Raw genomic sequence first — 16,348 nt, forward strand, 5'->3', positions numbered from 1 at the left:
TGATTATGCATAACTTTGAGCCTTATTAAAATGTAAACAGGTGAGTGAAACAAAAATGTACTTCTCGTACAGTTGGCATTTCAACCATGGATGTATAAAGAGAACTGGATACAGTGTTGGAGACGACACCCGTTCTTTATGAACGTTGCTCAGTGGTGAATGAAGCCAAAAAGCTTGACTTCCATGGTTTTAAATGACCTTATATTATCTTTGACATTGTGGCCCCGTGGAGCAAGAACACTGGAGACTTACAGCAGCCAAGCAGCTAACTTCAGGTTCAGCCCTCCACTAACTTGAATAGGGATAAATTGATTTCATCGTGCAGCTCTTCTAGGCTTTCGAAATGCTATCAGACCTAATGCACCAAATCCAGATAATGAAACTAGTCATTTCAGTCATGTATCCACTGATTTACAGATTTCTTTTTCACAATGTAAGTCAATGGGAAAAAGGCTCTTTGGGCCCCAGAGCATCACGTGATGGACTCGGACCTTGTAATTCTATATTAGGCCACTATTAGCAACCAATCGCCCAGGGTACCATGGAAGTTCCATGACCAAATGTCAATATACGACGAGGTCTGAGTGAGAATGTGCTGTCGAAACCCAGCACTGTTCCCGGGGGCTTAATTTTATCATGGATGTCAATGGGGATTTACTTGCTTCTGGAGCCAGCTTGATCAAACTGCAGTTTTTGGTACTTCCATGGTGGCTTAATGTTTCAGTCCAGGAAGTTGCTGCTTGACATAAACACATATATGCTTTTTTTCAGCAGGACAGTAAAGTGCCTTCGTCAAAGGAAACATGGTTTGTGTTTTTACACTTCTGGGGTTTCTTCTTCTTGGTTACCACAGGTTTTAGCTGCTTGAAATTAAAATTAAGTTTCCATAACCTAGCTCATGACAAAGCTGCAGAAACTTACACTAGTGCTGTCACAGATGAGTCCCAGCCGCTCCTTGAATATATTAAAGCGTACTGTAAGTTACACACTAGTACATTATGTAAGCACACACTTGACATTTTCCAACTTAAATCAGATCCATATTCTCTGACATTGTTGGTATGACCTCAGATGCTGAGTGTTGCCAGCATCTGCCTGATCACTTTTAGATAGCTCGCTTTGCAAATCTGCTCAAAATTCATTTCATTCTTTATAAATTCATATCAGAAAATTCAAGTCGGGTTGCACATAAAAGACTTATCAGATGTGACTGATGAAATGTGAAGTATGCTGATTAATAAATCATTTATTAGCTCTTTTATCAGCCATCAAGTTTTCTCTTTTAAACATTAGCAAGTCATTACCTTTAAACCTTCTCTCCACTGCTTTCAGGTCACCCTGTCGCACACTGGAGCACATCGCTTTTAAAGGGACTGAGAGGACTTGTTTGATTGACAGATTATCTTATGGCTCTAAATCCCAGCTCATTTTGACTGTGCTGTTTGTGTACTGCATTGTAAACGTTCACCCCTCCAGCATACACGCACTGTATTCAGTGTTTCCATTATAACACCATATTCCTCGACCTGGTCCTCGGGCTACACCTGTCCTGGAACTTTTTGCTCCAGTGCCACTCCTGCACGCTAGATCCAGTGAAGGAGTCATGAACACGTGTAGCACTTAACTGCATCAAGTATGCAGGAAAGGACCTGGAACGAAATGTGCACAAAACAAATTTTATCTCAAGAGCTGATCTGAGAAATGTTCCTCTATCCAACCACATCGACCTCTGCAGGTCAGGATTTCACTCTAACATGAATGTCCATGTTTCCAGTTTGAGTGTCGCTGCAAGTAACAGATAAGAGGCAGCTCACTTATGAATCTGTGGCAAAATAGGGTTCGAATTATTGTAGAGTTTATTTACCTTAATCTAATTTCTTGCACTATTTAATTCCCGGCATGCTCCAGTCAGGCCAGACAACAATATGGACTATTTTTTGTTTGTTTGTGTTTTTTTGTTTTTTTTCCCCCCCAGTTTGTTTGTTATTTACTACATTTTTACATAACATCTTCGCTCACAGTGGAGGAAAGTTTAAGTGATGCCAAAAATAAAATTCCGTTTTCCGTCTTCTATTTTGTCGCAGTAATAAAATGCTTCCTGTTGGTTACCACACATCCTGCCGGACATTAACTTACTATCAAAAAATCAGGTAAAACTCGGGTCACTGTGGAAGTCAAACTATCAGCTCCAGCCGTTCTCACAGTAACCACATGCACTGTCTAAACATCTGTAGACTCATCTGCTGTTCGTCAGGCTCTGCTGGATCAGTGCTATCATTAGCACGCTCGTGTTAGCACTGCCATGTTAGCACTGACTTCTCTTGCATTAATATTGATGCTGTCTCAAAGTGCAGACTGATATATGAAAGAAATGTGTAGAGCAGCACTCAACTATACTAATTAAAGGAGCAGTGTGTAAGATGTCAGTTGTTGAGGAGGTTGGTACCAGAAGCCGAATTATCCACAGAGGTCTCTTCATCTCCAAAACAATGGACTTGGTGATTAAACAGGCCAGGCCACACGCGCAGCACCTGCTAATGCGTGCTCACCTTTTTTCTCTGATTACTGAAGATGCAGACTTTCAGGAGATTTTTAACAGGAGCCAAATTATCCACAGAGGTCAGTGACTCTCTAAAACAAACAGACCCTGTGATCTAAACCAGTAAAAACACAGAGTTAAAGGAAATGGCCACTTTAGAATGAAAACACAGACAGTACTTACTGACCCTCATGCCGACAAGAAGTCCAGTGTAGTTTTTTAATTCACAAAACTCGTTCAGAGTATCGAAGGATAACAGCTAGCCGGAATAACAGCTACACTTGAAGTGCATGGAACCCGCATTTTGAAAATGTAATAAAACTCCGCTAATGCATTTCAAAAACATCAGAACAGCTCGAAAAGACTTGACTTGAAAAGACACAATTTACTCCACTTTTATAGCATCATTTCTCACTGTGGTCAGTTAGCCTGCCCGAGACTAGCTGATGGCTAGTGGTGGTGCTAGTTATCGAGTCTCGCGCGTGTTATAAAAGTGGAGTAAATTACGTCTTTTCAAGTCAATTTTGCATGCCGCAGCTTCAGGGTACTTGGATTACGACGGACGAGCCGTTCTAACAGTTTTGATCTGTGCACTTCAAGTGTAGCTGTTATTCCAGCTAGCCGCTATCCTCCGATACCCTGAACAAGTTTTGTGGATCAAAAAACTACACTGGACTTCTTGTCGGCATGAGGGTCAGTAAGTACTGTCTGTATTTTCATCCTAAAGTGGCCACTTTCTGCCGTTTCTTGTTTAAAAAAAAAAAAGAGTGTTTTTCCAATGCTGTTGTTGCGTAGGGGCTTCTAAATATGGTGGTCGATGCGAAAACATGAGTGGCCCTTGTGCCATCATTTAGTGTGTGCATTCTGGGCTACTGTAGAAACACGGCGGTACAGCATGGCGATTTCCGTAGACGAGGGCCCTCTTCCTATGTAGATATAAAGGGCTCATTTGAAAGAAACAAAAACACAATGATTTATATTTTTAGGAGATTATACACTAAAGAAAACATACTTATTAAATTCCATTTCTGCCTGTGTATCTCCCTAAATCATACTGGACCTGTAAGTATAATTTAGTTGCACATTTTAATTTTCTGCTTTTTAATATTGTAACTCCTCAGTATTCTATGATACTGTATTTTTGTACTCACTACTACACTATCACTACATTGGGTTGAAAGCTATACCTGGTCGTTACTCTGCAGAGAGCAAATTTCTCCTTTATCTTGGAATGTAAAATGGCCCCTAAATGGGCCCTAAATGCTTCTTTCATGAACCCAAGAGACTTAAGTGTGCCTGCTAATAACTGAGTGTGCTGCGGTATATCTTACATATGTATTACGTGCTGGACTAAAGAGGATATGTCATCATTCCTTATTGAAAAATGGCCCTTATCTACATCCTTTTCCTGGGCAGCAAAGCGCCCCACAGGAATATTTAAGACAAAAAAAAAGGAATGAGTTGTAGGTGTGTCCTGGTTACAAATTTGATGTGATAAAATGTGCAGTCAAAACAGGTATTTTTATGCATACAACCCTTTGCTTTTTACAACCGTAATGTTGTAATCTCAACCGATGACACAGTACTGATCTAAATGCCATTAGTCATTGTGGGTTAGGGGCATGGAACTGCGAGATATAACGTAGGCTTAAGCAATAGTGTCACTGTCCCCGTCACTCTCACCCCTCAGGAATGTGACGAATATGAGCCCACTGAGCTCGTAAGAGTACAAGCTGGCACAGTTAATAATTAAAAGGTCATACAGTTGTTTAAGGACAGAAACCTTCTCTCCTCTGGCTTTGATGCTGCTTAGAAAAACAACCTGTCCTGCAATGATAGAATTAGTCACAACTGCATGAATATTAAACAGGTACTGTAAATCCTTCAGGCTGAGCTGGCTACATGATGCTGTAGCTGCATTACATCAGTGGAAATAATGTGTTGCGGCAACACAGTTATTGTTTTCTAACTTGAATCAAATCAGACACTTTATATGGTCAGAAAGTAAAAATAATAGTAATATCTTGTTAAACCAGAGCACACAGAGACTTGCAAACATCCACAGTAGCAGCAAAGTCAATTCCATGACATATTTTGCAGTGGCCTGGCTGCTGTTTGTTGACACACCCTCTCGTGTTGGGGCCCAGGTGCAACAGGCAGCTCATTTTCTCAAAGTTGATGTTTCACCCTGCTCCGACTTTTTTTCCTCTACAAAACACCCAATAATTATTTAGCAAACATGCATTCAGATAATGAGTTATTGTTGCTTCACCTATGAGAAATGTGTATCAAAACTAAATTATCTAAAGAAAATAAACATGTTTTCTGTAATCTAGTGCTACATGTGGTTGCTAAAATCTGCCTCATTTAGTTGTCCTGTTGAATATATTCCAGTTTAAGATAAAAAAAAATGAAGGCTTGTTTTTATTTTTATTTGAATTTTTTTCTCAACTTTTATATTGATTCTCTCTCTGTCTCAAAACAGTGTATGTTAGAGCTGGTATGTGAGAGTATTTTGGGTGGTCTTGTAAAAGTTTCAGAACCTTGTCTGTGGAGGAGAGGGTGAGACCTGAAATGACTATTTGGGAGTTGTCTGGCTCCCCTCTGGCTCTCCCTCGATGACCCATGATGTGATTCACAGTCCACAGAAGCACAAAACACACTTATGCAAACTCTCTACAGCTGAAGCACAAACATAAATGGAACAAATTAAAATGAAAGTGCTTATAAATTATCTGTATTTAAAGCAAAAATATGTTTTTTCAACCAAAATGCCACAATCAGAGGCTCTGTAGTAAAATATAAATGCATGCATGTGTTGAAACTTTGCCTTTGGATACAGCTATTTGAGGAACCAGTTCAATTACTCACAAAAGTCCAAAGACCAGAAAGTGGTGCACAGGGAGGTACTGGGAGAGGGGCCGGAGGACAGGGAGAGGAGGAGGGACGGTGAGGGAGCAGAGGGAGGGAAGTGAGAGACCAGTCTTTTGGATTTCTCATTAATTCAGTGTGGCCCTCTCTTTCAGTTTTTTTTAAAGCCCGCCCACTGACTATTATCAGCCCAGGCCTTATATATGCAGCCTGCCGCTGTTGTTTGTGAGTACACACACTTTACAGAGCTCGAACCCACAGCCGGACAGCCACACTCCCGCCACCATGAGAGAGTTCAAGAGCAAGGATTTCTGGAGGGCTGTTCTGGCCGAGCTGGTTGGCATGACCCTTTTCATTTTCCTCAGCCTCTCCGCAGCTATTGGGAACACAAACAACACCCATCCAGACCAGGAGGTGAAGGTATCGCTGACCTTTGGACTGGCCATCGCCACGCTGGCCCAGAGTTTAGGCCACATCAGTGGAGCCCACCTGAATCCTGCGGTCACCCTTGGGATGCTTGCCAGTTGCCAGATCAGCGTGTTCAAGGCGATCATGTACATTGTGGCACAGATGCTGGGTTCAGCCCTGGCCAGTGGCATTGTGTATGGAACACGTCCAGGTACCACTGCTGCACTGGGCCTCAACTCTGTGAGTACATTTCATATAACTGCTGTTGACAGAACATGTGATAAAAGTGCTTTAAAACTGGGAGCTGTAAAACATCCCAGATTACTCAGAAATGTGCAGCACCGCGACATCATGCGTGCATTTAAAGTGCATTTGTAGTTTAAATCTGAAACTTTGTGAGGATGTGAGCATTTCATTTGGCACTGTTTGTGTTGTTCTTTGGACATCCTGTCATTGCTTATTATTGAAAAGTGATGACACATGATTAAAGCACACCACTCTGCAACAGCTGACAGAATCTGCAAATGAAAAAATGCAATGTCAACTCTTTGACATTTCTCCTCAGCTGTTTGGGTAAAGCTGAAGTTTTGCATATTGAAACGCAAAAATAAAACGCTCCTCTTTGACCTTTAATCTGTAACGTGTGACAGCAGCTGTGTTCTTACCCAAAAGCTTGTGAGTGTCTCGGCATGATATCTGCTCACTGTGGAGAAACCGCACTGCCCCCCATACGAGGTGCACCACAGCTAAATTACTCTAAATAACAACGATCAGGTTTTCCACAGATGAAAAATGAATAAGCAATGTGGCACTTTGGAGCCTCTGCCAAATTGCTGTCAGACTTGCAGGGCGATGCCAGCGGCTGCTAAATAGGAAGTGGTCATGACGGGAAACTCTCCATCTAACTGACACACACTGACAAACTGTTGTTTTGGATTCCTCTCTTACTCTCACAGCTCAGCGGTGTCACTCCCAGCCAAGGGGTGGGCATAGAGCTCTTGGCAACCTTCCAGCTGGTGCTGTGTGTCATTGCAGTCACTGATAAAAGGCGGCGTGATGTCACCGGTTCAGCACCCCTGGCCATTGGCCTCTCAGTCTGCCTGGGACACTTGGCAGCTGTAAGTTGCACCTTACAACCATCTCCAAAACTGTATAATGTGTATATTAGGATTAGGCACAGTGCATGTGAGCAATGTAAACAAGTAATAGATATGACAGAGTTTTTGGAGTGAAGGAATTTCATGCATTTTTATTGCTAATCCCCCCTCACCCCTGATTATACCACCAGGCCATGTAGCTGAAGATATCCTCTTATGCTGTCTCTTTGCTGTTGATTACAGATCAGCTACACAGGCTGCGGCATCAACCCCGCTCGCTCCTTTGGTCCAGCTTTGATCCTGAACGACTTCACGAATCACTGGGTAAGTCAGACACAGAAGCGCACAAGCTCTTCACGCATGCTTCACATTTTTCTGCATGCATATTACATGTCAATCTTAAATAATCCAATAACTCCACAACAGACGGATGACTCCATTACCCGTGAATCCTCCTTCACAAGTTAATCAGTGATAGCTATTGTTTTACAGTTAGCACGGCTGTGATATCGACATAAGTAAACCTTTTGAACTTGGATCACTGTGTTGTATCTTGCTGTGATGACAATGACAGGTGTTGACCAGTGCAGATCCAGAGATTGATCAGAGTTACTCATTGCAGGTGTACTGGGTGGGGCCGATGTGCGGTGGTGTAGCAGCAGCCCTCATATACGATTTCCTGCTCTCTCCCAAATTTGATGACTTCCCCGAGCGCATGAAGGTTCTGGTCAGCGGCCCAGTGGGTGACTACGAAGTTAACGGAGGCAACGACACTACGACTGTGGAGATGACGTCAAAATAGTCCCACACAGCCCTGACCACTTAGTTTCATTGTATATGCTCCTGTAAAAAAAAAAAATCTTTTGAATTTAGTGTAGGATGTCAGAGTTTGTGTGCTATTTTTTTAAAATGCCAATGAGGATTGTGGTAACGGGTCACTTAGTGTCTCTTTCTAATTCACTCCTTTGTTCGACCCCCACACACAAGCCGCTCAAGCATACAAGTCAGTGTGTGAGTTGAATCTTGACAGAGCAGTGTGCTGAGATGTTTTCCCATATCAGTATTCTATGATGAGCCATGTTTTTGTATACTCTATGTGCCTGTATCACTTTTTATTTCATATGGTTAATGTATTTTGTGTACCCTCTTGAAATGTCTCTCACTTTTTTAAGTAAATAAAACACTTGTTGTTAACAGCTGCTAAATCATGGGCTTCCTTATTGAATAAATGTTCATAATCTCATGCTGTAGATTACACTGGTCAGCATTAACCAATCAGGCACACAACCCCTTATGACTGAACACAGGAAAACAAGCATACTTCAGAAAAAGAATGGCAAGGGAAAAGCACTAAATCTCATGCATGGAAAGACTTTTGCTGGAAAAATGTATTTTGATTTTTCACTCCTCTTATGACAGCACACTGTGACAATGGAAGTGCTCAGTGCTGGAGGAACTGTGAAACTGCAAACCACTATCATGTGTTTTAGGAATGCCAAAAAATAATATTGGAAAGAAATACACAGGGCAATACAATCCATCTTCACTATGCATATACCATTGGATTTCAAAGCTATTTTCTCTACTGTGTTCTCTTAGATGTTGCACTGAAACATGCAATTTGTGGAGCCAAACTGCTGCAAGCATTTTATTTACTTTGTTAGTAGTTGTTAGTTGTTATATCCCTGTTTCCATAGCCATCCTTTGGAACTGGACAGAAATAGAATGAGTCAATAGAAATGAATAAAAAAACTTTAAATATAGAAAATAACCCATTACATTGTAAAATCTGTTTTATCAAATCAAATTAGATTCATCAGATTCATCCATGGCCAGATTAACCTTTATGGGGGCCCCAGAGACAAACTTAGCCGCTGGGCCTCTTCCTCTGGAGCAGTGATCAGGGTCACATACACCCCGACAAACCTTCCCATCCCGTCAACAGTATATCAGTGAATTAAAAAAAATGTATATATAAGGAGGAATCTGGTATCTGGTTTTTAGGATATGTAGCTTTTTTCTGTCCCATCTTGAAGCAACCCCAAAAACAAATCAGCCCCATTTATGTGCGCCCCACCCGCAAGTATTAAAGATGTTATAAATCCATCTGTCAGCGTATTATGGAAGCCTAATAGTGATGAAACATAATGTGACAAAGCAGCGCTCTGAGTGAGTTATTAATTGCCTAACTCACTCAGACGCTATGTGCAATAATGCACCTTCAACTTTCTCTAACCCTCTCTCTGTCATTCCTCGTTTAACTCAGTGGAGTGGAGTATTTTTTTTTTTTTTTTTTGCTTTGTCTTATTCAATTTAATTCAATGTATTTTATTTTATTTTATTGTATTGAATGACAGTGTCTGCTTTAAAAAACTCTGTCAATAGAAATTAATTTAAAAAAAACTTCAACTATAGAGAATATCCCATTACACTGTAAAATCTGTTTTATCAAATAAAATCAGATTCATCAGATTCATCCATGGCATTAACCTTTTTGGGGGCCCCAGAGCCAAAATTAGCCGTTGGGCCTTTTCCTGTGGCATTTTTGAAGCCTCCGGAGCGGTGATCACAAACTGGTACCCTGTGGGTTACATACAGCCCGACAAACTTTCCCATCTGGCCAGCAGTATATCAATGAATTAAAAAAATATATATATAAGGAGAAATCTGGTATCTGGTTTTTAGGGTATCAAGTATTTTTATCCCATATTGAAGCAACCCCAAAACAAATCAGATGGAAATAATTATCTCAGGAATTATTTACCAGTCTCACTTATGTGCGTCCCACCCAAAAGTTTTAAAGATGTTATAAATCCATCTGTCAGCGTATTATGGAAGCCTAATAGTGATGAAAGATAATTTGACAAATCAGCACTGAGTGTGAGTTATTAATTGCCTAACTCACTCAAACGCTATGTGCAATAATGCACCTTCAACTTTCCTTAACCCTCTCTTTGTCATTCCTCGTTTAACTCAGTGGAGTGGATGGATTCAAAGGTCTTTTCATATTTTAATTTAATTTAATTTAATTTGAATTTATCTTATTTTATTTTATTTTATTTTATTTTGTCTTATTTTTTTTATTTTATTTTATTTCATTTTATTGACAGTGGTCGTTAAAAAACTTCTGCCCTTGGACTAATGTAGTTGCTGACCCCTTCCCTAGAGGTCTGAGGCCCCTGAGGTTCGCCCAGCTGATAATCCAGATAAGAAAAGAGTGTACAGAGGTCTGCATTCCTGAAGAACTTGAGCCAGTCATCTAATTTCTTATTCATTCGCCAACATATTTAAGCTTTTCTATTTCTCAATACAGTTCAACAGAATAAGAAGCTGAGTTATGATCAGAAAAGTGTCATGTGTGGTGGATGCTTCGCTGATCAAATGATGCATGAACAAAGAAGAAAACCAAACCAAGGAAAACTGGACAGGTGACCTGAGGCCGTGCAGGAGAGAACAACGTGAGAGGGCAGATTTCCTCACTGACAAATGTTAAGTGTGTAAATCTGAAGAAATCACAAAACACACAAAAGGTCAACCCGCTAAAAAATGACTACACAGGATGGGAACCTGCTATCACACCCAGACTGATTGACACGTCTTTAATTACACATGCAAAGATTAGACAAGAGCTTAATCTGAGTGATTAACATTAACTGGTGTTAAAGGTTGATTTACTCAAACAAGTCTCTAAAGCTCCTCCAGCTGTATTTGAGTACAACCTAGATAACTAATCTGGGCCTAATCCGCATAAACTGTAAATAAGAATTCTCCTCAATTTGAATTGAGAGGAGGCAGAAAACACGGTCCACTCTATGACACCATCACAGTATGAAGATTTGTTAGCGAAGAATAATAGCCTACATTTTGGCCGTGGATAATCAGCCACCCTTCCAATTTCATTTTGTTTTCTTTGTACCGCCCAGCTGTTGTTGCTGATTGATAGATAGCTTCTCTCACTCGTGTTTTCAACAGATCCGATGGCAGGTTGCCAGGTTGGTGAGAGCTTCTGCCAAGAAATAGCACATACAGGAGGTTTCTGAGTCACTCTTTCTCTTAAAAAAAGTTGGACCTGGCTCAGTTTTGGACTGAAGGCGTTGAGGTGGCCAATCAATTATATGTGAGCACATGGATTCATTTGTATTTCTACTGTTTGCCTTACAATCACCAGGGCAAAGATAGAAGTGTTGCTGTTTTTGTGTCAAGAATAAAGCTGAAGCGACTGTCAGTCATTCTGTTTGCTCCCACATTCAAAAGGCCACCTTGGGATGTAAAATAAATCAAATGACATTACTATGAGTGGCAGGGAAATAAGATGTGATTAAAATCCTTATTTAAGGAAAACCTACAAGGCTCTGGAGTCCTTTTTCCCGACAGACTGGATGAACAACTGCACCTGGGACTGGGATCTTAACTCAAGCTTAAACTACTAGAGTTAAACAGATAGATTCAGACTGAACTCTCTTTACACTACAAACAAATTTACCATAATTTCTTAAAGTCATTTTTGGATGCTTTTTCTTGGTCATACTTGCTGTTTAATCACCATGATTTTAATTCTATGTTTTCACTTAAGTCAAGCAGCTGGGAGGGGAAAACCTTTGAAGCCGTAAGCACCGTTTTACTCTGCTTAACAGACCAGCATACATATTGATTATATACTTGACTTGCTTCCATGTCTGCATGATTAAATTCTCTGTGTTCATCCTATAATCTCTGAGTTAGGTTGAGGTCCAACTCTCCAGACAGACAACAATGAAATCCTCTCCTCTGGGGGCGGGGTGGGGAAGGTTCTTCAGAGTACCTGCATCTTGATGATATTTGTGCCTCTGGAAGACTGGATTCAGGGGGATGGGTTCATATTTGTGTCTTATTTACATACGAAAGCCAGGGGTGTGAACATTATGGGTGAGTAGAGGGCACACGTGATGAGGTGTTCCCACTGGCACAGGATCAAAACAGGTCTGCGTGGGCTCTCAAACCGTCTTTGACTAGATAAAACAGTCAGCTGAAAGCCATCCTTCTCTCTGGTGAGGAATAAATCGTATCTACTTGATATATTAAGGAATAGTGATGATAGTTCTGCAGCTTTATTTTAAGCACTTTTCCAAATATCTTTGAGTGCAATCAGGACTATTGAAAAACTGGTCAGAAGCATGTATTATTCCCTATTGCATAACAAAATTAATGGGTTCTGCAGCCTGCTGTCATCACTGCTGTGAGATGAGCAAATCCTGCTGTGTATTGATTTGGTGGCTGATGTGATAATTATAGTTTAAAGCTCAGGTTCAATCAGACAGCTCACATAGAATAGATTATCATGCACATGTGGAACATGTACAGAGTTAATGTGTGGCATTTGAACCTCAAACCTGGCACAGCAGGGAGTGGGATGAGACAATGACAACTTCCTCCCTGCAAACTCTGAGTCTACAGGTGGATCCAGGGCTGGAAGTGTGGCTTATAAAATGCTCAGTGGCACAGTAGCAGATACGCATCCTGTACCAAAAGGAAACAAAAAAGATGATTTCAGCATATCAAATGGGCGGCAGGAGGGTTGGCAGGCCAGCAGGGTTAGGAAGCATAACCTCCGTCCTTCCCGTCAGTTTTCCATGATTACCTCTCCACTCTCCTGTCACATATACTTTATTATGTGCAGTTCATAATGATACACCTCTTCTATCATGCTCCTCTGAAGTAATAAATCCGTCATCCTCCCAATTATGTTATTATCTCTCATCTTAGATATCTTGGCTGCAAATGCTATAAAAGTATCTGCAACAGGCATCTGTCGGCTGGTTTTAAATGTTAAAAAGTAGAGCTTTTATGGAGGAAAAATGGGGATGTGCTCTTCTTTTAGGGTGGAGCATTGTTGCCCAAGTCAAAGGTGACGCTTTGACAGGTTTCTCTTTCTTTTTTACTGACAAAAAGACAAGAAGCAGCGTGACCCCGTGACCTGTCACTCCGTTCACACAGAAAGGCAGAGTGGGAGGCTGGTTTCCTTGTTGTGAATTCAAAAGGTCCCATTTCCTTCACAGCGGCACATGACTGAAGTTAACTTCAATGCAGGCGGCCCTGCATGACACATGCTCAGAATAGAATAAGTAGATAGAAAGATAGGGAAACCATTGACAAAGACAAGAAGTAACGGGCAGTGAGTGTCCTTCATGCTGATAAATGTCCCTCACACATACAATATCTCATGTGTCTGTGTTCCATAACATTAAGATGCCTTTTAAATTCCTGGATCGTGTGTATGGATAGCCTGTTTAACATTTTATGTTACAGCAATAATAATATAAATGCAAATTTACAATTGGCTGAAGTATGGATTGAATTATTCATGCGAGCCATTCATTGCTGCATGTGTTATTTTGTACTATAATGCACAAAAACCTTCACATCATACAGTTAACACTTCTCCTCACACAGAGTATTGGTCTGGCGCTGTCTTTAATGAGCTGTGAATAACAGAAAAAGCAGCACCGCTTTCTGTTAAACTGGAAAAGTACTGAACAGTATAGGAGACGTTGGAGGTCATTCTCACTGGTTGAAACGCACATCTCTCAGCTGCTCCTAATCAGGCCTGATTTTTTAAAGCCACACACCTGATGAATGCTGGTTACGTCACTCATGATGTTGCTGGTGGAACCAAATCTCTGCCTGTGCCACAGTCCACTGAAACACTGGCCAAAATGTGTTTGTTAGCATGAAGTGGACATAATCTGAGCAGCCATGTCAGAAATTAAAACGTGGGCGTTCTGGATGGCAGTTCTGGCTGAGTTTCTGGGAATGATCATCCTCGTCTTCATCGGCCTCTCGGCTGCAATAGGGGACCGAAATAATTCCTACCCTGACCAGGAGATAAAAGTGGCATTTGCCTTTGGCCTGGCTGTTGCCACATTAGCCCAGTGCATAGGTCACATTAGCGGTGCCCACCTGAATCCGGCCATCACCCTCGGCCTCCTGGTCAGCTGCAAGATGAGTTTGCTCAGAGCACTTTTCTACATGATGGCTCAGATTGTGGGAGCAGTGGCTGCCAGTGCTATTGTGTATGGTATCAGGCCAGAAACCACAGACTCACTCGGTGTTAACAAGGTAAGGCGGAATCCGTGTGTTTGCAATTTTCCCGAGTAATGCTCCCCTTGATGAATGACATGTACTACTCAGCTTGAGTGGCATTCTGGGAATTGCCTCCAGCCTGATGTAGTTTTCTTGTAAAAGCCAGACACTCGTTGTCTAAAGTTTTTATGCTCTAATCTCTAAGACTTCCACATTTGCTAACTGCTGGTGATAAGTTGTTTAATTTAAATGTCAAAATTTGAATCATCACTCCTGGTTTGTGCCTGTCATGCAACAAAGACAAGCCTTCTCTCACAGGGAGTGTTTACAGGATGAAAGCTTGTCGTCCTCTGCAGCAATTTATGGACTGAATCAGTTGCACAACTGAAGCAAGGTCCATCTGCTTTTTTTTTAGCAGCGTGCTTAGTTCCATTTTAAGTTTCTAATGGCTTTTTAATGATGCTACAGATGCAGAAGTGGAGGCAAAAGAACCTCCTAATCATAAACAACAAAAAAGGAAGAGTGCAAACTGAAGTGTTTTTTCCTCTAATGCAGCTGAATGAAATCAGCCCTGGTCAAGGTTTTGGTGTAGAATTCCTGCTCACCCTCCAGTTGGTCCTGTGTGTGCTTGCAGTCACTGACAACAGACGGGATGTCAGTGGATCTGCACCTCTGGCGATCGGACTGTCTGTAGCGCTGGGACACCTCGCGGGGGTGAGTGTATCAAAACATTTCCACGCTCATTAATTTGGTAGATGGTTTCTCCATCCTCGCTGTGGCCTGATACAATGGATTGGCATAGGATGAACTGGCTGTAAATCAAGCTTGCGTGTAATCTGCTGATGTACAGCCAGGGAGGCAAGTGGTGTTTTCCTCTGATATGGTTTACAGATCAGCTTCACAGGATGCGGTATTAACCCAGCTCGATCCTTTGGGCCTGCAGTTATACAAGAGTCTTTTGATGATCATTGGGTATGTACTGGGGAGCTGTAAATCAGATATTTTGTAATTGTCTGACTCATGAGTCATTCCCATTGAAATCAGGATGTGACCGTGTTGCTGTTTTGTTTTCCAGGTATACTGGGCAGGACCACTGAGTGCCGGTGTGGCAGCAGCTCTTCTGTATAATTATCTGCTGGCACCCACAGATGAGCCCCTGAGTGAAAAAACAAAAGTCCTGTTCTGCTGTGGCTCAGCACAGGAAAATCAAATTCATGAGCCTCTTCTGGAGGATGTTTAAGAATAGGAGCAGGTCTTGAGAAGAAATTGCTGCTATATGCTATCCTGCTTGTTTGTAACAATAAAATGCTTTTTCAGAATGACGAGTTTCAGCTACTCTCAAGGACTCAAATGTATGACCTGAAATCTTGTGTTCCTCCTTCATCTGTTTTTTCCTCCTCTCTGCACACAAGCCTCTTCACTATAAATACTGAGGCACTACATGTTGGTTTAAAGGGACAGTTCAACCAAAATCCAAATTATTCTTCCTCATATCTGTAGTGCCATATATCAATCTATATTGTTTTAGCGTTGGAGATATCGACCGTAGAGATGTCTGCCTTCTCTCCAATATCGTGGAACTAGATGGCACTCAGCCTGTGGTGCTCAAAGCGCCAAAAAAATACATTTTAAAAAGTCAACAGCAATGTCTCTTTCCAGATAGCATGACCCATGGCACTCAAGATAACCCACAGACCTTGTTTTGAGCAATTTCATGTAGGAACTATTTTCTTTCTACCAAACTACAGCCATCTACTGTATCACTGTGCAGAAGGAAACGTGCATCTACTCCCTGATAAGACGCTTGTGCTCGTGACAACATTAATGGCATTTTGGCTAAGCTGAAGCATTAGCTAGCTCAGTGACACTAGTGCTGTCTCAAATCGCGTACTTCCGTTCGTACACTTCTATACTTAGCCTATGTGCACTATACTTACTGGTGTAGTGTGTGTGTGAATTGTGACAGGGTAGTGTTCTCTCAAACCAAACACGGCCATTGGGCACTTACCGGAAATGATGACTGCAGCTGTTAGCTAGTTAGCAAACTAGCATTAGCATTCATGTTATCGTTCGCGGTACCAAATCTAGGGTGACCATATTTTGATTTCCAAAAAAGAGGACACTCGGCCGGCCACTACATAGCCTACCTAAATGATACTCGCAGCTTACTCAAAGATGCCTTATCATTTTAATGTATTTAAAATTTATATGTATGGATAGAAAATTCAGTTATATTACAAAATATCTCTCAAAGACAGAAATTCAGATAGACCCCAATAGGGGACACATATACACACTAGAGTGTGGCGATCCGAGCCCGATGGTACCCGACGGGTCAGGCCGGGTTTGGTCAAAAATGTAGCTTTAAATTGTA

General features: G+C 41.4%; 2 protein-coding genes across 2 annotated transcripts; both read left to right on the top strand.

Annotated features, from left to right (window-relative positions):
• Positions 1-5,623: 5,623 nt before the first annotated feature.
• Positions 5,624-8,120, top strand: LOC125902359 (aquaporin FA-CHIP-like). The gene is made up of 4 exons (XM_049598630.1): positions 5,624-6,058; positions 6,775-6,936; positions 7,159-7,239; positions 7,538-8,120. The coding sequence occupies exons 1-4, from the start codon at positions 5,696-5,698 to the stop codon at positions 7,715-7,717; spliced, it is 786 nt and encodes a 261-aa protein (XP_049454587.1). The 5' UTR covers positions 5,624-5,695; the 3' UTR covers positions 7,718-8,120.
• Positions 8,121-13,550: 5,430 nt separating this feature from the next.
• On the top strand, positions 13,551-15,260 carry LOC125901923 (aquaporin-1-like). Its single transcript, XM_049597942.1, has 4 exons — positions 13,551-14,010; positions 14,530-14,688; positions 14,866-14,946; positions 15,050-15,260. Exons 1-4 carry the CDS (start codon positions 13,648-13,650, stop codon positions 15,212-15,214), a joined length of 768 nt encoding a protein of 255 aa, XP_049453899.1. The 5' UTR covers positions 13,551-13,647; the 3' UTR covers positions 15,215-15,260.
• Positions 15,261-16,348: the final 1,088 nt, after the last annotated feature.

The sequence above is a fragment of the Epinephelus fuscoguttatus genome, linkage group LG15 (assembly GCF_011397635.1).
Source record: "Epinephelus fuscoguttatus linkage group LG15, E.fuscoguttatus.final_Chr_v1".
In the NCBI taxonomy this organism is placed as follows: Eukaryota; Metazoa; Chordata; class Actinopteri; order Perciformes; family Serranidae; genus Epinephelus; species Epinephelus fuscoguttatus.